The sequence below is a fragment of the Pagrus pagrus genome (assembly GCF_965226575.1).
Source record: "Pagrus pagrus genome assembly, chromosome: 8".
NCBI classification, from domain to species: domain Eukaryota; kingdom Metazoa; phylum Chordata; class Actinopteri; order Spariformes; family Sparidae; genus Pagrus; species Pagrus pagrus.
Window position 1 is genome coordinate 1,654,860 of NC_140192.1, and position 22,268 is coordinate 1,677,127.

Here is a 22,268-nt window from a genome sequence, read left to right on the forward strand (position 1 = left end):
AATGTTTGAACGTTTTATAGACTACATGATTAATCGATTATCGTTAAAATAAGAAGCTTCATATTAATTGATAATGAAAATAATAATGGATGAAAAAAGTGGTGAATTGTGTTATTGTGTACTTGACCACTGATGGAGGCTCGGCGATGAGCGACACCTAGCGGCCAGGACAAATAATTACATGTTTAAGATAAATAACAGTGGGTAGAAGAGTAAACATTCAAATAAATATCAACATTAAACTTACACAGAAAAAGATTTTGTATTTAAAGTTTTCTGAAATGTTATGTTTTATGTTCATGTTTATCTAAAAATAAAAAAACAAATCAAATACATTTTCCGACATGTTTTTTCATACATTTTTGATTAATCGGTTAGTTTACGATAGAAAATTAATTGCAAAATATTTTGATTACCGATTTATTGTTTGAGTCATTTTTCAAGCAATAATATCAAACATTTGCTGGTTTTAGCTTCTTAAATGTGAGAATTTTCTTTGTTTTTTGTGTCATTTATAGACAAAACAACCTATTTGAAAACGTCACCTTGGGCCCTGAAAAAATTGTTATGCGCACATTTTTGGGACATTTTATAGGCTAAGCAATGAATTGATTAATCGTATAAATAGGCAGATTAATATTAATGGCTAATGATATTAATATTTTAGATTAAAATACATATTTAACCATGAAACTTCCCCATTTCATTGCTGACAGAGTTTTATAGTATTTTATGTTTAAACATGCAAATGACACACTATGATTTGAAGTAATTTTCATAAATGTCCAGAACAGAAATCTGAACTAACATAAAAACCACAATATGTATTTATTCACATTAGTGTTGTTAAGCTATTACTTACAGAGAGAAACGGCCGCTTCCTCATCCGTCCCTCTCATAAACAATATATTTTGTACATCTTTTTTTCATTAAATAAATGACTGCACCAGCACCTGAACCAAGAAAAACAGGAGAAATACGAAGATATATGACAAAACATTTATTAAATTAAAGTTCATAAACACTTTGGAACGTGACCATCACTGTCATCATAACCTCCCCAGACTGAACCTGGTACCAAAGCTTTTACCAACATTAAAGCATTTCCACCCGGTTGTTGCAGGATCTCTGTACCAATTATCTTTTACTGAACTTCACCTCGGATTAACAGAAAATTAATGAAACCATTGGAAAGAATTTCTCCATAAGATCTCAATGATCCTGGACTTTTGCTGTGAAGATGCTTCACTGGTCTGAGAGGTTAACACTTTACAAAAGTGAACATTAATTAACATTAGTTAAAACAGTAATAAGCATTAAGTAACTTAACAAATGTCTCTAGTTAACATTTACATGTTAATCAAGGTATTAACTCATATAAATAGTTTACAGTTGATGAAGATGTTAATTAAAATGTTGCCAATGAAATTCACAGCTACTCTTATAAAACATGAATTTAAGGTTAATGATCTTTTTAAACTGCTAAATAACCCAACATGTAAACATTAGTTAACTGTTAGTTATATATTAATTAATGCTTATTTCTGGTTTCAACTCATTATAATTAATGTAGCCTTACTGTAAGGGTGTGACCACTTCATTAAAATATTCCACAGAAACTTTTAATAAATATTTAATTGATGATAAATGAAAACTAACAAGATAATTGATTTATTAGACCTTTTGTGTAGTTTATTCTAAAAATTCATGATATATGTCTATGTCTTAAATAAAAAAGGGATAATATTTGTCAAAAGTCGACCGCTTTCAGCTTCCTCTCCTCCTTCTCGGTGAGCGGCTGCTGGGAGAGGATCTTGTTGTGCAGCCGGTGGTGTTTACCGATGCCCAGCCTGGGCAGGCCTCGGTTCAGCCCCTCCAGCAGCACACAGGACTTACACAGAGCTTGACTGGAGATGTATCCACAGCGGTTACATGTTCCCTGCTGAGGCATCTTCACCCCCTCCCGCACAGACAGGTTCTCCCCTGAGTGGATGACGTCCATGATGGAGCTGGGCCTCACACTCTCCAGGTCCTTTAAAAAGGTCCTCGCGTAGCCTCGGTAGGCGTTTGGAGAGTAGATACATTCAGTGGAAAAGTAGTCCAGTTTCTTAAAGTAAGCGTAAAGAACGATCTCTTTCTCATATGCGTATTTGAGCGGCTTGCAGCGGGGCACGACCCCGTCGCCCTCGCTGGATGTGGAGATGGCGGTGCAGCGGCGAAGTCGAGCTATGTCCCCCCGCAAGACGTTCATCAGAACTGTCTCTGCTACGTCATCAGCATTGTGACCTGTGGACAAAAAAACCCAAAACCTTTGAAACAAATTCGAACCATTGATTCTTTGACATCACACCAAAGATGTAACTGGATCTGGAGTTACCTGTACATATCTTGTCCACTTTGAGCATGATGGCTCCTCTGTCGAGCGCCTGCCTCCTGAACACTCCACAGAAGGTGCAGTTGTTTTTCAGTCCCACCTGCTTCACTATAGCATCCATCGTCCAGCCGTACAGCTCCTCATACGACACGATCTTCAGCGGCAGCTCGTACTGCTGCTGATTCCTCCTTACGGTCTCCAAGGAGTCGTCTCTGTAACCAGTGATCCCCTCATCCACCGACAGGAGCATCAGCTCGAGGCCGTAGTTGTACCGCCCGTTCAGGAGCTTCATCACATGTGCGAGCACCGTGGAGTCTTTCCCACCGGAGGCAGCGATGCCGACCCTCTCCCCGTGTTTGAAGAGCTTCGCTGACACGATCGTCTGATGCACCTCCTCCTCGAAGGCCCAGAAGAAGCACTCCTTACACAGCGAGTGGCCTGTTTTTGGACGCTTCAGAACGGCACGCTTGTTCCCACAGCTGCTGCACAGGACAGGCATCGTGACTCCTGGAGGAAGTTCTTCAAAAGGAACAACATTAAGAAATAGTTACACAAATGTTCCTGAACATTTTCATGTCACAGTCTTTAAAATTAATCAACCTGCAGAGCTTCATTCTTTTTTGTTGCAGGTGCTTCAATAGAGCGGACCCACAGGTTTAAGTGTCTGATGTGATTTCACACTGTTATTATATTAAACAGTCGCCTGGAATACAAATCAATCAATCAATTTAAAAATACGCTTCTTTGGCTCTGATGCAGTATCGCGATATTTGCAATCATATGCAATATTTTTCACAATATCGAACAGCTGTTGTTGCATCTTCGGGCTTCTATTATGAAAAGAAAGTGCACACAGCTGTTGTGGAGGTAGAGGCCTCTGAGTTTGTTTTTCATAATATACATCAACAAAAAATACAAATAGAATAAAATAAATTACTTTGATTATGATCATATCGTCTATCACGATATTTGGTCGCGACAATATTCTTTTGACAATATTTTGGGTATCGCCCAAGCCTGCTCTGTGGTCTCACTCCCGATAACAACACTATCTGACAGGTAACACACCACAAGTGATAGCCTCTGAATCTGCAAGGTAACTAGTAACTAAAGTGATCAAATAAATGTAGTGGAGTGGAAGGATGAAGTAGCAGAAAATGGAAATACTCAAGTAAAGACCATCATAATGCACTTAAGCAACACCGAGAACTGCAAATGTATGTACAGTATATCAGTGATGTCAACTTGAATACTAAAATAACTTTATTTGTATTGTACACCATCAACACACAATGCACTGCACAGAAACGAAGGAGCCGTTTACAAAAAGGACATTTCAGCAATATAACTACAACATACAGTAAGTTAGTTAAGGCGGTAACTTGAACAAAACCACATTTATACTAGTGCGCTGGTATGTTTTAAGGCACGCCAAATTAAAGAGTTAAACAAAATGACTCATAAAACGTCTTTAATCTTCGTCTAACGAGAACGTGCGAAGCTCATTTAATTAATTGCCAGTTTTGAAAATGAAATTCAGCGAGCGACACAAGAAGTGAGGTAGTCGACTGGTCTTTATCGGATGAAGTTGATACAGACAACCCCCCAAACTTAATATAAACAAGCACACGAACAATGGCAGTTAATAAGCCGGCAGGTTTGACGACATTGTTAGCTATTATCACCAAAAACAACATCGACAGAGGGTCAACATCTATCTGTTTTCAGGTCTAGCTAGCCAAATTAAGCTAACTATGTAGCCACATTTATATCAGGAAACGCTTTCATACCAAGTCTTCCGGTGAGAGTCTGATGTGAGAACGCGAGGAGGGAGTTCACTGATCAAATCACCTCTAAAGTTTTACTTTTATTACTTAAACAACTTAAATATGACACGACTTGATGTCGTCGCTAGCATGTTGTTTCATCATGTGTCGTTAGCTCTTCTTCACCGTGAGACCGGAAGTGACGGCACGTGGAGCGCCTGCAGCTGCAGCGACCCCGCTGGTCAGAGTGGGTCAGTTCACATGAAACTGCACTGTATGCTGCAAACACGCCGTTATTTTTGTCTCATTATCTCATTACACTAAATTTTAAACGCAATTTACAAGAAAGTAACATTTAATTGAGGTATAGGGGCCATTTTTACTATTTCTAATTTATTTTAGGCAAGAAAAACCTTGTATTCGTTGTTTTTCTTGACTCATTTTTGGAGTAACATACTTTTACAGTTTTTTAAAGGGTAACTCCATCAATTTTACACATTAACATGTGTTTACAGGTCTTGGGGAGTACTGCTGCATGTGTGAAAATAGTAGTACAAAGTACTTTTTGGCTCCAGAGGAAGCTGAATGTAATCTGATGAATTGCCTCCAGTGATGTCACTCGATGACTAAGTTGCATTGTGGGTAATGTTAAGGTAAAGGTTTTGAAAAGCAGTCCACTGTTGGACTCATGATGGAGAGATATCACCTTTTTTATTACAATTTTTCTCATTCCCTTTCAAAACCTGCTGCCTACATTACCCACAATGCAACGTAGCCCCTGAGCAACATCACTGTAAGATTAATCAGACTATATGCAGCTTCCTCTGGAGCCATAAAAGGCTTCATACTACATTTTCACATCTGCACTAGTGCTCCTCAAGACCTATAAACACACTTTAATGTGTAAAATTGGTGGAGTTTCCCTTTAATTTAAATTAAAGTTAATAACTCGACCTCCCTGAAACCACTTGAATCCATCTGTGATGCATTTTTAAGACACTGGTGAGACGGAGGCAAATCACACAACCAAGTCAAACATAAGCAATAAGGATTTATTAGTTTGCTTCAAAGGATGTTTCTACTGCAGCAGCTGCAATAGATATCAAAATGCTGTTTGGTGTAAATGAAGGACAAAGGGGGTTTTGCTGCTGGGGGGGGAGCAAGGCTGCTGAGGTCAGGGTTCAGGACAGGAAAGAGTCACAAGCTTAGTTGACGGGGTGAAAAGCACCCCTCTGATGCCACTGCATGTCTCTGATGCGCCGCACCGACTGGATCTGAGGAATCTGGGCTCCGAACTCTGCGCTGTCCTTATACTCCCCCTTTTCAAACAGGTACTGATAGCCTCTGTAGCCTGGATACTGGTAGCCCACCCAACTGGTGCAGCAGGAGCACAGAGAGGGAAAACAGATGAGAGACAGTCAGAGGCGATCGAGACATGTAGGAGTGATTTACGTCTGCGGGGAGGATGGACTCACGTGCCGCTCTGAACCCGAACAGAGGAGACCTTCTCCTGGTAGCCGTGTGCGTGAAAGCTGGGGACGTCGTCGTCTATGATTTCTATCTTCTTACCTGCAAAGCTGGGGTTTTCGTAAAGGACAATCTTGTGCTCCTGGCTGTCCTGAGAGAGGAGCGAAGCATTAAACCTCAGGGGATGAACTGTTGATGATGGGAGGACTGGTGGGAAGATTACAAACCAGCTTTCTTACCACTTTAATTGGGCGGAATGCAGCAATGATGTCACTGCGCCTGCTGTTGGTCCAGGAGTCCCAGCGAGGATACTCCCCCTTCTCAAACACATACTGCTCCCCCTTACAGCTGGGCTGCTCGTATCCCACCCATCTGAGGGGAGACATGGATGACTGTGATTAACGGAGGACAGAAAACACTTTGATTTCCCTCCCGTCCATCCCACATCCCTCTGTCTCTGACTGTCCCACTGTGTGCTCTTTAAATCATGCTCTGGTTGTCTGTCTGTCTGTCTCTGACCCACACTCACGGTCCACACAGCACCAGTATGGAGCCCACTTTCTCCACGCCTGCTTCCTGGAGGTTGTTACAGGGGCCAGTCAGCTCATGGCAGCGTCCCTGGAAGTTTTCCTGCTCATAGATAACCAGCTGTGTGCAGAGAGAGGAGGAGGAGATCTGTTTGTTTGGCTTCAACAGTCACAATTTGATGTCTGGAGGATGTGTTGCATTTCTTCTCACCTTAAACGCACTGGCGCCTGGCTGCTGCTGCTTGGATGCAGGGTTCTGGTGGTCTGTGGCCATAGTGAACGGATCGGCAAGATGAAACTGAGAAAACAACAAAGGCAGAAAATGATAAATTCATTGTTTCTGAGAAATATCTACAGATGTGTGCATGATTTAAAAAGGTTTATGAGCAGGTCAAACTGCTGCTAATCTCATGGATTGATTATTATTTCCTCATACTGACTCATGTAGACAAAAGAGCCTCTCCCTCCAAAATAAAGTTCACATCCTCCTGAATACAGAATCACAGCAAATCTAAACTTAAATCTAAAATACGCAGAAAACAAACGCTGATAAAAATGTATAAACTTTATAAAAATACAGCAAAGCGAACATGACCCTCTTACCAGTACCTGTCTGTGCCAGTGTGTTTGTGATGGCACGATGAGCTCAATATATACGGGACGCCCAGGGGTGGAAACTCTGCCAACAGTACCCACAGTGTCCAAGCCGGCCTGCAGATCGGCCTGCCATAGGCCCAGCACGCTGAAATGTGGGGTCACCGTGCAGCCTCCCCCCACCCCGGCCTATCACACACCCACAAAGTTATTTCATTAGTTGTCAGTTTTGTGCAGCCAGTCATTGTTCAATATCCACATGATTCAGCACAAACAGTGCCAAGAGTCCCACACCTACAATGAGAGGCAGAGAGAGAGAGAAGGACTGTAAAAGACGGGTTTTACTGAGCTGGAGAGGTTCAATAACAGAACCAACACTGCTGAATATTTACACAAATAAACGTTTGTTTAATATTTCGCTTCTAGAAAAGAACAGTGAGGTTTCATGTGAAATGTTGTCCTCCTCCTGTTGGCACTAATAAAGTTCAGCAAAGAAATAAAAAACAATAAAACACGTTGACTAATTAGTTTAAATGGTCGTGCATGTTAATGATCCTGCAGAAGGAAAATAATACTGTCCTCTACTGAAGCAAAGTTACTGTGTGAAACAGACAAAAGTCTGTTTTTATGTCACCTGTGCTTCATTTCTTCTTTTAAATATTGATTTGTGTGTTTTATCTTCTGTTGCTCTGCTCTGTGCCGGGAGGAGGAGCGTTTGGTTGTTTTAATATATACAAGTACACAAAGAAATGATGACAGATTGAATCTTGAATCTTGAAAAGTCTTTTATTTTTAAACTAGGTTTAAATTTAGGCAGCAATTAATGTTTATAATATTAAAGTGAGGATGTGTCACTACTGAGGACAGATTAAACTGTGATTGAGATGAGACTTAATGGTTTTATGGAGCAGATTTATCATCAGAATCACAGATTCTCTGCAAATGTCACAGCAAATATATATATATATATATATATATATATATATATATATATATATATATATATATACATATAAACATTAGTGTTTACTTCTTCCTTCTGCTACTTTTTCAGGCATGTCAATACAACGTTTTCATTTTATTTGCTTATTTGTCGAAGTAATTTCACTTTTTGTTTTGTTTTGTTTTGTTTTGTTTTGACATTAAATTAAAAAACAAATTAATTTGTATTCATTCATATGATGGAGAAAAGATTATAAGAAATAAGAGTATATAAAAATACAAATATAAAAGTGTGCATTACACACATCAACTTGGTAACAGATGAATGTAACAGTGTACCAGAGTTACTGCACAGCTGATACAACAACAGCAGATAAACTGAATCGTTTTATACAAAAAACTGAACTAGTTGAACTAAAACTCGCACAAAATTATACTTATGAAGTTTTACACTTTTTAGAAGTTTTACACTGTTACATTACTGTCAATATTACACATGTGGTCAGTTTTGCACAGATGAAATATGATTATGAATCAATTATAGAGTTCTGACTGTTGACAGAGTGAAATAAGTCCAGTCTGAGTTAAAAGACTTAGAAAGAGAGAAAAGATAACAAGAAATAAGATTATTCAAAAGTGAAACCAGATATAGAAAATCAAATATAAATTAAAAAAACAAACAACAACTGTGTATATATAACACTACTGTACATATATATATATATATATATATACATATATGTATAAAAAAGTGAAAAAATCTGTGTATTAAACTATGATATCACATCATGACTTTAAATATTTACAGATATCTGCTTCACACGACACTTTAACTACAGTGTGGATATAATAATATTGAGTTATAATAAAACTGTAATATTTAATAATAATTCACAGCATAATTGCCAAAGTGAACCAGAGTCACTGCACAGTTTAATAAGTTGTTAGGATGTGATTGAACATGGTATTAAACTGTATATGTAACTGAGTGAACTGAGTTATTGCACAGTTGAAATATAATTGTAAATAATATAAATAATGGAGTTGTTGTTGTTGACAGGGTGAAATAATATCTATTGATCCAGACTGACAAAGAAATAAGGGCATGTTTACTGCAGTGTAGATAATATTGAGTCATATTGAAATGTTTAAATAATAGTGATTATGTATAACAACAATAATTTGTAATAATTGAAAATAATGTACAGTTCAATGGAGCCAAAGCACAGTAGAATAACAGCTCAAGGTTTTGCACAAAAAACTGATTTAGGTGAACTGAAATATAATATAGCTTATAGTGAGCTTATAGTTGGTATCGCACAGATTAAATATAATTATGAATAAATTATAGAGTCACAGCTGTTGACAGGGGGAAATAAGTCAGAGGGCCGTCAGAGTCAATAGACAAAGAAAGAGAAGATAGATAATAAAAATTTATATATAAATATATTAAGAAAATGCGTATATTATGTGCATTAAACTATACTTACTATAACTATATACATATACTATACTATATATATAGTATAGTATACATGTACTACACTATAACTACAGTGTAGATAAGATTGAGTCTGGAGGTTGTTTCATCTTTTGTCCACAGGAGGCGCCAGAATCAATAAATATGAAAGATCCATGTAGCAGCTTTAAACATGTAACATCCCAAACTGTTAATTATTTGACGTGACGTGAACACAGCGGGCAGAGAGACTCTGTGCAGGAGTTCAGTCTGTTAAAGGAACCGAGCAGGTCGACCATTTTGCTTTGTAACAGTCGAACACAGTCGATGTTTGAATGCGGCCATTTTCCTCTAACATCCCTCTCAGGGTGGGAAGATTGAACGCTGGGATATCGTTAAGCTGCTCCAGGTTTCATGTCGTGTGACAGTCGAGAGTCTGACACAGTTATCAGTTTACTTATTTATCAGCAACTGAAAAGACGAAAAAGTGAATCTCTGGAGGCACATGGGGTCATATTTCAAGATAAAACTACATGTTTGTTGACGTTAGCTAACATTAGCATTCAACCACGTCCTAGCTAACATTACAGTTTGAGTTCATTCAGTGTGTTTCTCTTCCAGGCTCAAATAAACCTGTCAGGAGTTGATTCATGCCTCTCCTGCTGTATTGTGTAACGTTAGCTAGGAAGTGGTTGAATGCTAACGTTAGCTGCTGTCTACTGGAAGCTAACTTATTAAATATGTTGTTTTAGCTTGAATTACGGCCCCACGTCTCTCTGGTTTCACTTTCTGTTGTTGTTTTGTTGCTGATCGACCAGGAAGCAGCGAGCTGATAACAAAGTGTCAGATCTTCTACGTTCGTACGAGATGAAACCTGAAACAAGCATTCGAGTTTCCCACCGTGACCGTGATGTCAGAGGAAAATGGCCGCCGTGTGAATATGATCTGTTTCAGGAACGTTATATAAAATGTGTTAGTTTTAAAATGTGTTTAACATTTTTATTCAACGTTGATAAACAGATGAGACTCTTTAGTTCAGGGTCAAACTCACCTGTTCAATAAAATCAATCAAAATGAATCAAAGGTTTTGTGTAATCAGCAGGTGATGAGAGCAAAATGACCAAAATTCATCCCCGTTGTTCACCTTCACCTCCTCCACCTCCTCTCTCCATCCTCTTGAATCAGATGTTGTTGTTTAGTTGAACATGTCGCTCTCGTCCGTCTGACTTTACCTTCACCAGGTGTTTTCACCTGTGCCAGCTGTTTGTTTGTTTCCTGTCAGTCACTTCCTCAGCTAACTCACTAAGTCACTCACTCACTAAGTTCAAAAAATGAGATGAATATGGGATCCATGTTTGTTGTTGTGTGTGTGATTTGGTCTTTGCTGCTCGTTTCACATTTTAAAGAAAGAAATAATCTAAATTTGACACTTCTGACGCCTTTTAGCCTCCAGCTGAACATCTTTGTGACACGGGGCTGTCGCTGCAGACCGATATCGATTCATATTGATATCCTAACATTGCCTCTTTAATCATTTCTGTTTATTTCCGTCCTCACGTTGTCACTGAACATTAACGCTTTTGTACAGTTGTGGTCACACTCTCCCTACACATGTTCTTTAAGTGTTAATAATTTGCCAAAAAAAGAGACGAAACACAAAATAAAGAGTTAAAGGTCGAGTTGACGGAGCTTTTTTGTGTCATATCCTGATAATATCGTGACGTCTTCAGGTTGATAGTGTTGTGAAAATCTGCTACGTGACGACCGACTGTGACACGAACAAACAGTGGAGGAGGTGAAAACACATGAAATTAAACCTTTTTATATTAAATCTTGATTAGTCTAATGAAGGTCCGAGCAGGAAGAAGCTTCCTGGGGTGCAGTGCACTCTGTTTTTAATAGCAAGCGTACAAACAGTAGGACGTCATCAGCAGATGATGTTCAGCTCAGTGACGTGCTGCTGAAGCTGCAGGAGGCTCTGACCCGACACACATCGCCTCATCAGGAGGAGAAATGAAGCTTTTACTCATGTTTCCCACTCTGACTCACAAGGAGAACATCACCAACACACTCCGGGTCAAACATCTCTTTATTCGCCACTGAAACAAACATGGCACTCCTCTCTGGGCACAAGCAGCGTTTGCTGTGGTTAGGTTAAGGTGGAGGGTGGGCACAGCCTGGGGGAGGATGGGTGAGGGTGGGTGAGGGTGGGTGAGGATGGGGGGGGTGTTTGGTGGGCGTGTGAGGATCCTGCTCAGCTGGCTCCAGCTGTGGCGGGCGGGGCAGGAGGTGCTGGGGCGGGGTCGGGGTCGGGGCCCGGAGCCGGAGCTGGAGCCGGGTCAGGGACGATGAAACAGCCCCTCTTGTGCCACTGCATGTCCCGCACACGTCGGACCGACTGGATCTGAGGCGCCGGGGCCTCCCAGTCGTTCCAGTGCTTGAAGTCTCCTCTCTCGAAGATGAACTGGCGCCCCCTGTAGCCGGGGTACATGTAGCCGACCCATCTGGAGGGAGGAGACAGAAAACTGGGTCAGACTGAGTCCAGACATGCAGTTAGAGATGAGTGACGGGAGGGTGTGTGGAGGATCTTACGTTCCGTTCAGGGCCTTGACGCTCGCCACGCGATCCTGGAAACCATGGCCCCACAAACTGGGAACATCATCGTCGACTATCTCCATCTTCCTCCCGGTAAATCCAGGGTTCTCGTACAGGTGGAGCTTGTGATCAGCGCTGTCCTGCAGAGGGGGGACAGACACACGGACGCCTCAGAGACTTTCTCTAAAACAACAGAAATGAGATACATGTTGTGATTGAGTCACCCACCACTTTGAGAGGCCTCAGAGACAGGAGGGAGTAGCTGCTCTGACTGTTGGTCCAGGTGTCCCAGCGTGGATACTCGCCCTTCTCCAGGATGAACTGCTCCCCTGTGAACCCGTGTCGGTCATAACCCGCCCAGCTGAGAGGAAACACAGAGATGAGACCTTACCACCTGGTTTCTGTCTGTTTTGTTGACCTTTACATGTCTTTTATTGGACAGGAAGTAGGATGAAGACAGACCTCTACCATCTGAGCTACCAGCACAACAAACACATGGATCAAACTCACGGTCCTGACTCCACTATCACAGATCCGACCTTCTCCAGTCCCTTCTCCGTCACGTCTTTACACTCTGTAGAAAACTCCGCCTTGCAGCCCTGGAAGTTCTCGAACTCAAACAGCACCACCTGGATCACACATGAAGCACGGAGTCAGGAGGAGAAGATTCAAACCTGCGGCATCGCCTGCAGTGACGTGGCTTCCTGGTACCTTGTACGTGGCACCGGCTCCACCCTGGCTCTTCCCAGCAGCCAGCTGCTCCGGGGCGCTCTGCTGCTCCGACATCCTCCTGATCCACCGCTCCTCCACTTTGTGGCAGCAGCACACACACAGGCAGAGCACCATCCATCAGGCGTGGAGCACAGACAGACACACAGGAGGAGGAAAAGCTCAGCGTCACAGTGAAGTTTGTAAACTCACCCTTCAATTAAAGTGTTAATGTTGCTTAAAATGTGACAGCAAAGATTAAAACACTCATCAGTCCTGGATCTGGATCCATGACACCCAAAAAAGTCCTCCAAACCTGCATCCCCGCTCGCTGCAGCACCACCTAACTCCACCCCTGCAGTGGCCTTATCATTGCTGCCTATGTGTCCAGAGTGGGGTTGTTACCTGGGTATGCCTGCTAGGAAGTGGTAGTGTCCCTCTTTGTCAGTGCCACTTGGTGTTTGGTGGGGTTGAGCCATTAGAGGGCAGGGACAGGGGGGGTATTTATGGTTTATTTCTGGCCACAACAGCAGAAAAGGGGGAGCTGTTGATACAGCAAGTCTGTCGCTCACATTGTGTCCGTCACGCTGCCTCTCAATAGGCAGCTGTGTTGGCACACGCTGCGCTGCCCGTCCGCCTGGCTGCCACCGAGCGCTGTGTGCGGGCACACGGAGAGAGAGCCAAGAGGATTCAGCAAACAGCCCCGCTCAGCACAAACACACACACACACACACACACACACACACACACACACACACACACACACACACACACACAAACGCACACACGGGCTGGCAGGCTACACCCAGTCTCAACCGAACCAAACTTCCTGACAGACTTCTCATGAAGCTGAGTTACAATCATCAGCAAGATCGAAAATATTCACACTGCGAGCAGCTGAATGAATCTAACTAAAGGAACAGTTCACTCAAAAGTGAACATTCAGTGGATCTGATGTAAAGTCAGGTGAAGTCTCGTAGTCCACAAAACATTTCTGGAGCTTCACAGTAAAACAGAGTTGCAGCATTCTGCGAAACAACTGAAGCAGCTGGAGACTTGATTTAAAACAGAAAAACAACCAAAAAACATTAAAAAATACTCTAAACCACATTAAAACTTTGCTGAATTAGCTGTTAGCACTTCCTGTTTGCAGTGAACCTGTGGATGTACAGACGACTATCACTGGAGTACTGTGATACTGAAGAAAACTTAAAAATGTGAGTTTCTAAGGCAAGTTCTGCACAGGGCGAGGATGTAAATAACATCTCTTCAGATCAGTTTGTGATCTGAGCTTCTGCAGACGAGCTGTATGGAGACATTTGATGTTTTGTGTTTTTTCGCCTGTGTTTGTTGGTTTGTCAGCAGGATTACACAAAAACTACTGAACAGATTTCCACCACACTTGGATGCACGATGAGTCTCAGCCCAGAATAGACCTCATTAACTTTTGGATTGATCCAGGAATGCTTTCTCACTTTCTTTAACATTTTGAGATGGTGTTTATCAACATTTTCATTAATTTCTCAGGGAACAATGCATCGATCCTGATGAGGTATGCACTCTACTGCCATTCTAGTTTCAGTTGTTTTTTAAAAATGTTTTAAAACTTTACTACTACTTCAGATTTTTACAAGTTTGACTGTAAATATGAGCTTTTCATGCCTTCGTGCCGCTCACAGCCGAGGCCAGAGACATCATGTCTGAGGCATCAGGGTGCAAGTGTTCACTGTGACTCAAGGTCAGAGGTCAGAGTTCACCGTGACCTCACAAGACACTTATGGCCATTACTGAATTTGATGTTTAAATGTCTGATAGGATGAAAAGATGAAGTTATGACAGTTTATATCCAAAAGGTCAAAGGTTAAACGCTCTGTGACATCATGGTTGTTCTGGTCTCAGCTGAACAACCACGATGAGGTCATTCTCATTTTCTACCCTTTAATCATTTATTTGCTGATGTCTTCTTGTTGTGTTGTCAATATAAAGTGTGACATTTAAAGGAGCAGTCTGTAGTTTTGTGTTAGAAATATTAAACTACTAAATAACTAAATAAACAAACTCTCTTTGTTTTCATGACTGAATAAACTGAATAAACAATCTGACCTTAAAGGACAACACACGTTATACTGTTTTACTTTGTTTGTATGTGGCGGACCCTGCCACCTTTCTAGCTTCAAACTGTTCTGGGACCTTATTTTCCTATGAGAGCAGCTGGTTTGTTCACTTATGGACAAAAGTTACCTCATTAATATTGTAAATCTCCTCCAAAACTACAGAGTGTTAAATCATCAACAGAATTTGAAGCAGTAACAGATTTTAATGTTACGATGTTGTGATATACTGACGTTAGCATGCTAACCAGCTAGCAACAACCGGTTCCGGTCCAACATCCACGTGCTCGCGGTATAAACACCAACACCCTCTTCAGGTGACTTTAGACTTTTAGACTTTAAAACAGTAGATCAGTCACTTTATTCTTATGAAGTATTTGGTCATTAATGAGCAATTTATGGAAAGTTGTTCCGGTTGGATTGAGCTACTGATGTGATGGAAACTGATGGAAACTTGATAAATTTGTGATAATTGTTGGGAAATTACTAAGAAATTTGAAATATGTTACTTGGTATTCATCACCAACGTACCACGAAACTTGCTGACCTGTAAGACAACGTGTTAACTAACAGAAATCTGAAGAAAATGACTTTAAAAAAATGTTTTTAAATGTTTGTCTCAGCAGGAGAAACACCAGACGGACCTGAAACTCAAGTCAAGTAAATTTTATTAAGAATGTTTTCACTTTAGGACACTGGCCATACAACACAGTGTAATATACATCTGTACTTTCAAATTAAAAAAGGACAAAGAAGGACATAAAAAATAAACCCTCAAATTTTCATGACAGAGTCAAAATGTCACGTACACAGAAACGGGGACGATCACTCCCGAGACTCGGCCGACACATTCACTTGCATTGCGTGAGCACTCCGACGTCCAGGAGACGAGAGCGGAGGTCGGTGCTGTAGTGCATCGTGGGACAAAGTGCTTTATAGAAGCGCAGAGTGGGTGGAGTGGGTGGAATGGAGATCAGGTGCAAATGTTCAAAATGTTTTAGAGTTATAAAAAACAAACATCCGTCCACTTTTGAGCCGACACCCGACGCTCTGACAGCAAAGATTGTGCATGCACGTTACCGCGGACAAGACTGGGGGGGGGGGGACTGCACATCCTATGGAAAACAACATGATGGAGGAGTGTGTGTGTGTGTGTGTGTGTGTGTGTGTGTGTGTGTGTGTGTGTGTGTGTGTGAGTATGGCTTATAATGGATGTTAACAATCATCAACCTGTTAAAGAGATTTCATAAAGACTGAAGTGTGAGTTTGTGCTGAGAGTTCATGATTGACACAAAAGTCCCCGTCCCTCCCCGACAAAGACAGGAACATCGACAGTACGCAGCGATGTGACACTGTGGAGTGTTTTCAGAGGAGCCTCTGATGCAGTGAAAGGAGCAGTTCACCCCAAAACATGAACATTCAGGCATGAAGGTGAACATTTCTTCTCCTAAACAGTAGCTGGAGACTTGATTTAATACGGGAACAACAACAGAAAAAACTGAAACTGTCTCCAAACAGCTCGTCTGCTGTGATCAGTCTTCAGAAGCCCCGAGATCACAAACTGATCTGAAGAGATGTTATTTACACCCTTTTATAAGCTGAAATCTTCACTGTGAGATGTCTCGCTCCTTTAGCAACTTTAAAACAAGTGTTTTGGATGCATCAGACGAGGTTTATCATCTGCTGTTTCTACTGTTTCCTGTTTTTCCAGCGTGTTTGTGACCATGAACGGGACACACAAGAAAAACAAAGACAAAAAGGCAAACTCGCTTTTCTCAGGTCAAACAAACCTTCGTGTAAATGTTAATTTTGGTGTTAAAGTGGGATGAGAGCTCTGCTGAAGCCTCTGTCGGATCCAACGTGACAGTTTCTCTCTCTTATCTATTATCTAACTGTTGTAGCATCTTTCAATAGTGCTGATATCGTGTAAATAACATCGTGACAGATCAGTTTGTGATCTCGGGGCTTCTGCAGACTTCTGGATGACAGCAGACGAGCTGTTTTCTTTTTTTACGTTTTAAAGTCCACAGCTGCTTCACACTGTCTCTCCATCAGCATGAGGGTGAGTAGATGATGACTGAATGTTCATTTTTGGGTGAACTGTCTCTTTAACGTTTCCAAAACTAGCTCATCATCGATTATACAAATATAACATCTTCTGATTTCTAACATGATTTACAGACGATCAGGTCAGCAGTGATTTGTTCTCTACGTTCATCAGAGTCTGAAATGTGATCCTGTGGCGATGCTCGTGTGACGTCCACCGACAGCGACTGAAAACACAGGAACGTGTCCGACGCAGGAAACTAAACACAAACATCTGGCGGACGATTGGCTGGATCGTCCTCCAGCGTGTGATGAAGAGGCGTCGTGGTCCCACAAGTTCATGACAGGAAGTAAAAATCCTCCCTTTTCCTCGAGTTCAAGCGTGATGAAATGACTAAAGCAGAGCAGCCGGATGTTTTCTTCTCTCTCCGTAAAAAAAAGGCACCATGCACATTTATCAACCCAGACGGGACGAGAGCGAAGAACGAACAAAACTAAACAAAAGTAGAAAAAATACATCAGCAGCTGTCGATTCCCCTTCTCCTTCTCTCTGGGTCGAACGTTAAGGCTTCTGTTTCATAAAGATTCATCTGTTAAGGCAACCTGGAGAAAGAGAAGAAGAAGAAGAAGAAGAAGAAGAAGAGGAAGAAGAAGAGGACAGGAAATGATGAGTGTTTTTTATTTATTCACAGCAACAAGGACTTTAAAACTAACTTAAATCTAAATTAAGAAATATTAAAGTTTCTTTCTCTAAACTGGATTAAACTGAATTCATTTGCACCAAAACTTTAAACTCATCTAACATTATAAAATGGCCGCCCTTATGAGATGAACAGAGCGAAATAATCAAGTTCCTGGAATAAAATTAAGCAACAAACTTTATCTTTTTTTTCGCTTCTTGTTTTGTACCTGCATGAAAGTGTCGTTAACTGTTGCCACTAAAAACAAAAAAGAAACCCTGCTGCATCGGCACCGTTTGAGTTTCTCTCCTACTTTTGACTTTAAATCTGGATTCACTCGTTTTAAACTCATCTCAGATTAAATGGATCTTTGTCGGTGCGACAGAACACAGTCAGTAAAACAGCATTTAAAAATCATCTCACCTCATTATTTACTTTAGCTGTCGTTCTCATACTGACTCAAGCGCTTCTTGGACTTCAGCTCTTTCAGCCACTGAGGTGAGTCTTCCTCTCTGCACAGGTCAGAGTGAGAATCACGTTAACACACAAACAAACAGCTGATCGATGTGAACATGACTTCTCTCTTAACTTCTGCTGCTCACCCATTTTCTTTCCCACCAGGTGGGGGCAGTACACGCGCCGCTCTGGGGAGGAAGGGCGACTTGGGAGAGCGAGACAGCTGAGAGGGAGAAGAAGTAGGTCCGTCGGTTTGATTGTCAGACTCGCCTCTCTTCTTCAGCTGGGCCTGAGGACAGAGAGGAGGCGTGATGAGGGATAAAAACATCACAGGACGACCAGAGGGCAAAATATTAAAGGGGGATTCTGTGTTTTTAAACCTGAGGCCCTGTGTTTACATGTTTCGGTCTGTAAATAACTAATATGTTCTCTGAAAGACTTTGTTTTTGCCACCGACACACTCAGATTGTGCAGCAACATTATGTAAAACATCAAGATCCTTTTTGTTGAACCAGAAACAGTCAGACTATGTCGCTCTCATCAGACACGAACATAATCACCTTTAAAGCTGAAGGGTCCATCCCGGGGAACAGGGCGACCCTCTGTGGCTGAGAGGCGACAGCAGAGCCTCCGTCAGCTCCTCTGGTCGTCTCCTCAGAGTCGGAGTCGTCGTCTTTTCTCTCCGGCTTCGCTTCTGTCACAGGGACAAAACAAAACACTGTCATGTGGAAGCATCGACATGAGATCTGGTGCAGAAAGAGAGAGTTCAGTCCTCAATGTCTGGATGATTAAACTCCTCAGTGCATCATTTTTACATACAATCATCACGCATTCCTAAATTCAGATTCCAGCATGTTGTGAAGTCCAAATGGCAAAATTAACTGAAGAAAGACAGAAGCCAGAATTCACAAAATATTCTGAGAAAGAGACGAAGACTTACGACCCAAAGAAAAAATGGCGTGATCCGTAAATGTGCCTTTTTCAGTGTGTTTAAAAATTTCTAGCCTGATGGAATAAAGGACTTTTCACTAGCAGAGCTCCTGCTCTCTCTCTGTGTCACACAATTATTAATATTTGTTAAATATTTAGTGTTACAAAAACAACATGTATACAAAACTGTTTGTTCTCCTGCTGTAGCAAATGAACAGCACCATGAATTATATTTATATAACCAGAAACAACATTTAGTACACACATCACAAGAACACTACTGCGGTCAATAACGTAACTGTAAAATCATATTTAATCAGACGAGTCAGTTCAAATTAAGGATGTTGCTTGATAAATATTCTCACCGGTGGAGTCTCTGTAAAGCCAGTCCTCGCTGGCTCCCTCCTCCGTCAGCGTGGCGCTCTGACGGGCGGCTCTGGTCGGTCGCGTCCGCGGCGCTCGTTTCTTCCCCAGCTGAGCTCTGGAGCGAAGAGCGCTGGTGTCCAGCAGAACGATCGGAGCCTGGACGACCGGACGGGAGATTTAACACATCAGTAGAAAAATAATTCATCATTGAAGTCATTTTCTGCTTTTCTCTGTTGTATATCAAATTAAACTGAATATTTTTGGTGTTTTTACTGAAAGAACGAGACATTTATAGACCTTCTTCACTACTCTCTGACATCTTATAGACAGATTAATCGATTAATCTAGAAAATAATCAGCTGACTAATCCATAATGACAATAATGGTAAATATATATAATCGAGGGAACAAGCGTCAGTGCAGTCACAACACACATCTGTTGCTGCGGTCGGCTGGGATCAGACTTACATCGGGGAAAGACGGCAGCTGGCTCTCTGACGAAGACGACGGCAGGAGGCTGTCCACAGCGTCCACCTGTGAGGCAGCGTCACCTGGTGTGTGTGGGGGGGTGGGCTTCCTCGGTGACGGGCTCAGATTGCTCTCTGAACTGGGAGTGGCCGGAGTGAGACTGAAATGACACGAGAGTGAAGTGAGGAAACATTTCTGAAAACAGCTGTGTGGATTTAATTTACCCGTCAAGGAGGAGGCTGAAATCAAGACTACAAGCTAAACTATCAATCCGACGACATTACATTTTTCAAACGTTAAACATCGTCTGGTTCCAGCTTCTTAAACGTGAGGATGTGCTGCTTTTCTTTGTCACTTCTGACAGTAAATGAAGTCTTTGAGTTTTGGACTGCTGGTTGAACAGAAGACGACGTTTAAAGACGTCACTTTGGGCATTTTTAACTGCTTTAATCGATTATTATTATTATTTATTGTCATGTGTTTGTGGTTTTCATGACGTCTTGTCTTAATTGTAAATCTAAAAATCTTCGTTCTTCTCAGTGTTGATTAATGTTGTGATGTTATTTTCTGACCACTGGAGGTCACTGACAGGTTGTAATACATCTACTGACGTCTGCAGTCGTTCTGGAGTCACTTTAACTTTTTATTACAATCAACAATCAGCTCGTTCGGCTCCAACACAGCTTTCTGTGGCACAGAGCGATCTCAGGATTGATTCATGCTTCGATTTTAGTCCTTTTGATCATTAAAAGATTCACAGAGTAAATTCACATCAGAAACGTTGTTCTTCGTCCTGGTTTCCTTCAACACTTCCTCACAACAGCATCACATCCACTGTGTTGTTTCCACGACTATATTTCACTAATATTTCCGTTCACATGCAGCCGTGCACACTCTGATTAAAACACACAGCCTCCCTCTTTCATTCATTCATTCATTCATCCACCGTCTTGAAAAGGTTGGTGTTGTGATTTTTGTGCATATTGAAAAACATGTTAATGTCCAAGTCTTTCATGATGTTTAAAGTAGGTGTTTCTCTTTTGACTCAGAAATTTAGGCTTTTCTTCTTCCTGCATGTTTCTGTTCTCCAGCCTCGCAAACTGTTAACAAAGCTTAACTGTAAACAGGCGAGAAAGAGGCCGTAAAAAAACAACCTGTGTATTAACCTGTCGTCAGTGCGCAGTCCCGTCTCCCAGGTCCCGTACTGACTGTCAGTGTCACGGACCGGTGAGTCCTTCCCCTCCTCGTCTCCACTCGGACTTTGCTTCTGCTGCACCTGGAAGCACAAACGGAGAAAATAATTAATCAAACTGGATCAGAATTACAACAACAGAGCAGCTTCAGACACCGACAGCAGCTCTTCACTTCACATCTGAACCCAGCGTGGGTTTATAAAATATCTGTGAAAAATCCACTCACAATTCTGTTTAAACACAAAGTATTTAATTTCTGCTGCTCAGGGTCTGTAAATCAAAACTAAACCAAAGACGTCAGCAGCGTGGCATCATGGGAGTTTTCACCATGTATCACCACGGCTGATGAAAATCTATCTGACGTGACTCAGGCAGAAACGTTCACCGACAGACGTTTTAAAGTTTTATTCATGAGACGTTTAGTCTCATTCTCCAACGTCCTTCCTCACTTTCTGATGTATCATCTGATGTTTCCCTGGAAGGTAAAGTGACAGGAGTGACAGGATGTATGGAGACATTTGATGTGTGGAAACCTCACCTATTGATCGATTAGTTGTTCAGCTCTAAAATACAGCAGTCGGTGAACCAGCAGTGCTGCTAGCAGAGCTTCACCAGCAGCAGTGGCACATTAAGACGGATGATGGACGGTGAAGTGATGAGTTAATGGACGCAGGACCGGAGCGGGGACAAAGACGGAGATGGGTTTGGTGGGTGTGTGATCGAGTGTGTGTTTGCTGTCTACTGAACCATGGCTCTTTTAATGAGGCTGGTACAGAGGACATACTGTCTCACAGCCACACAGAGGAACAACTACGCATGAACTGACAACCCTGGCCTACATAGAAAAAACAATAGAAAACCCTCCTGCTGCCGAGGGCTGGACGCAGAAACGTGATACACCTGGCTCTGTGACGGCACAGGTTGATCCTAAACTAGCCATGTTTGTGTGAGCGGTGGCGGTAGATCAGAGAGCTTCATCAATGATGCTCTTGTTTTCTTTGAGTATGTGAGAGCAGAGATATTGAGACGGACTGAGCATCTGAGTGTGGCTGAGAGAGATCTGGAGTGAGAGAAACGATCAGCGGTGCAGGATGTCGTTCATCAGCTGAGTCTTTCCTGACAGGAAAACAGAGAACAGTGAGGAGGAAGGAGAGCACTTGTACTCGAGCTGATCCTCTTCTCAAGGATTTACAGAGCTCACACTTTTCAAGTTGACATCACAGGGTCACAACACTTACAGTTAATACACACACTTCAGAGTCCTGCTTCAACTGACAGCAATGAACAAAACCTTCAGTCCACGTCAGCCTGCAGGTTGATGGTGCAGAAACACTGACGACGTGCTCGTGATGAATAGTGCAGCTAATTTAGCCAGATGAGAGAAAAGGCTGCAGAAAGATTCATTCACTGCAGTGCATCGTCACTCACTATTACATTAAATGTATTATTCGTTGGTGTTGGTGTTGTAACTGTTGTAAGAGAGAGGTGAGATGATGTGGGCACTACAGCAGAGCGAGAAAACAAAGCTAATACTGGAGAGTGAATAGTGTGAATAATGAGTTTATTCAAACTATTTCATATATCCA

At 41.8% G+C, this 22,268-nt stretch overlaps 4 protein-coding genes across 5 annotated transcripts in view; all 4 read right to left on the reverse strand.

Annotated features, from left to right (window-relative positions):
* Positions 1-985: 985 nt before the first annotated feature.
* On the reverse strand, positions 986-4,342 carry ctu1 (cytosolic thiouridylase subunit 1 homolog (S. pombe)). Its single transcript, XM_084359475.1, has 3 exons — positions 4,165-4,342; positions 2,378-2,893; positions 986-2,286 (listed from the first exon to the last, which is right to left on the reverse strand). The coding sequence occupies exons 2-3, from the start codon at positions 2,871-2,873 to the stop codon at positions 1,751-1,753; spliced, it is 1,032 nt and encodes a 343-aa protein (XP_084215601.1). The 5' UTR covers positions 2,874-2,893; positions 4,165-4,342; the 3' UTR covers positions 986-1,750.
* Positions 4,343-5,345: 1,003 nt separating this feature from the next.
* On the reverse strand, positions 5,346-6,427 carry crybb2 (crystallin, beta B2; the record flags this gene model as incomplete). Its single annotated transcript, XM_084360850.1, has 5 exons — positions 6,346-6,427; positions 6,137-6,255; positions 5,847-5,979; positions 5,616-5,758; positions 5,346-5,514 (listed from the first exon to the last, which is right to left on the reverse strand). The coding sequence occupies exons 1-5, from the start codon at positions 6,406-6,408 to the stop codon at positions 5,346-5,348; spliced, it is 627 nt and encodes a 208-aa protein (XP_084216976.1). The 5' UTR covers positions 6,409-6,427.
* Positions 6,428-11,200: 4,773 nt separating this feature from the next.
* LOC311261839 (beta-crystallin B3-like) lies at positions 11,201-12,876 on the reverse strand (the record flags this gene model as incomplete). Of its 2 annotated transcripts, XM_084360849.1 has the most annotated exons (6): positions 11,201-11,633; positions 11,722-11,864; positions 11,953-12,085; positions 12,235-12,353; positions 12,436-12,533; positions 12,838-12,876. In XM_084360849.1, 5 exons carry the CDS (start codon positions 12,508-12,510, stop codon positions 11,384-11,386), a joined length of 720 nt encoding a protein of 239 aa, XP_084216975.1. In that variant the 3' UTR covers positions 11,201-11,383. The 2 variants fall into 2 exon arrangements, with proteins under 2 accessions (XP_084216975.1, XP_084216974.1); XM_084360848.1 differs by lacking the exon at positions 12,838-12,876 and having other exon boundaries at positions 12,436-12,570.
* A 2,318-nt stretch (positions 12,877-15,194) lies between these two features.
* The window catches only part of LOC311261859 (uncharacterized protein), a 34,073-nt gene continuing 26,999 nt past the window's right edge, over positions 15,195-22,268 (reverse strand). Inside the window, exons 8-14 of the mRNA XM_084360872.1 lie at positions 20,656-20,765; positions 19,490-19,649; positions 19,021-19,177; positions 18,286-18,419; positions 17,872-18,014; positions 17,693-17,781; positions 15,195-17,192 (exon numbers count right to left, since the gene is read on the reverse strand). Of these exons, the coding sequence (XP_084216998.1) occupies positions 17,706-17,781; positions 17,872-18,014; positions 18,286-18,419; positions 19,021-19,177; positions 19,490-19,649; positions 20,656-20,765 (780 nt within the window). The 3' untranslated portion in view covers positions 15,195-17,192; positions 17,693-17,705. The remainder of the gene's footprint in view (positions 17,193-17,692; positions 17,782-17,871; positions 18,015-18,285; positions 18,420-19,020; positions 19,178-19,489; positions 19,650-20,655; positions 20,766-22,268) is intronic.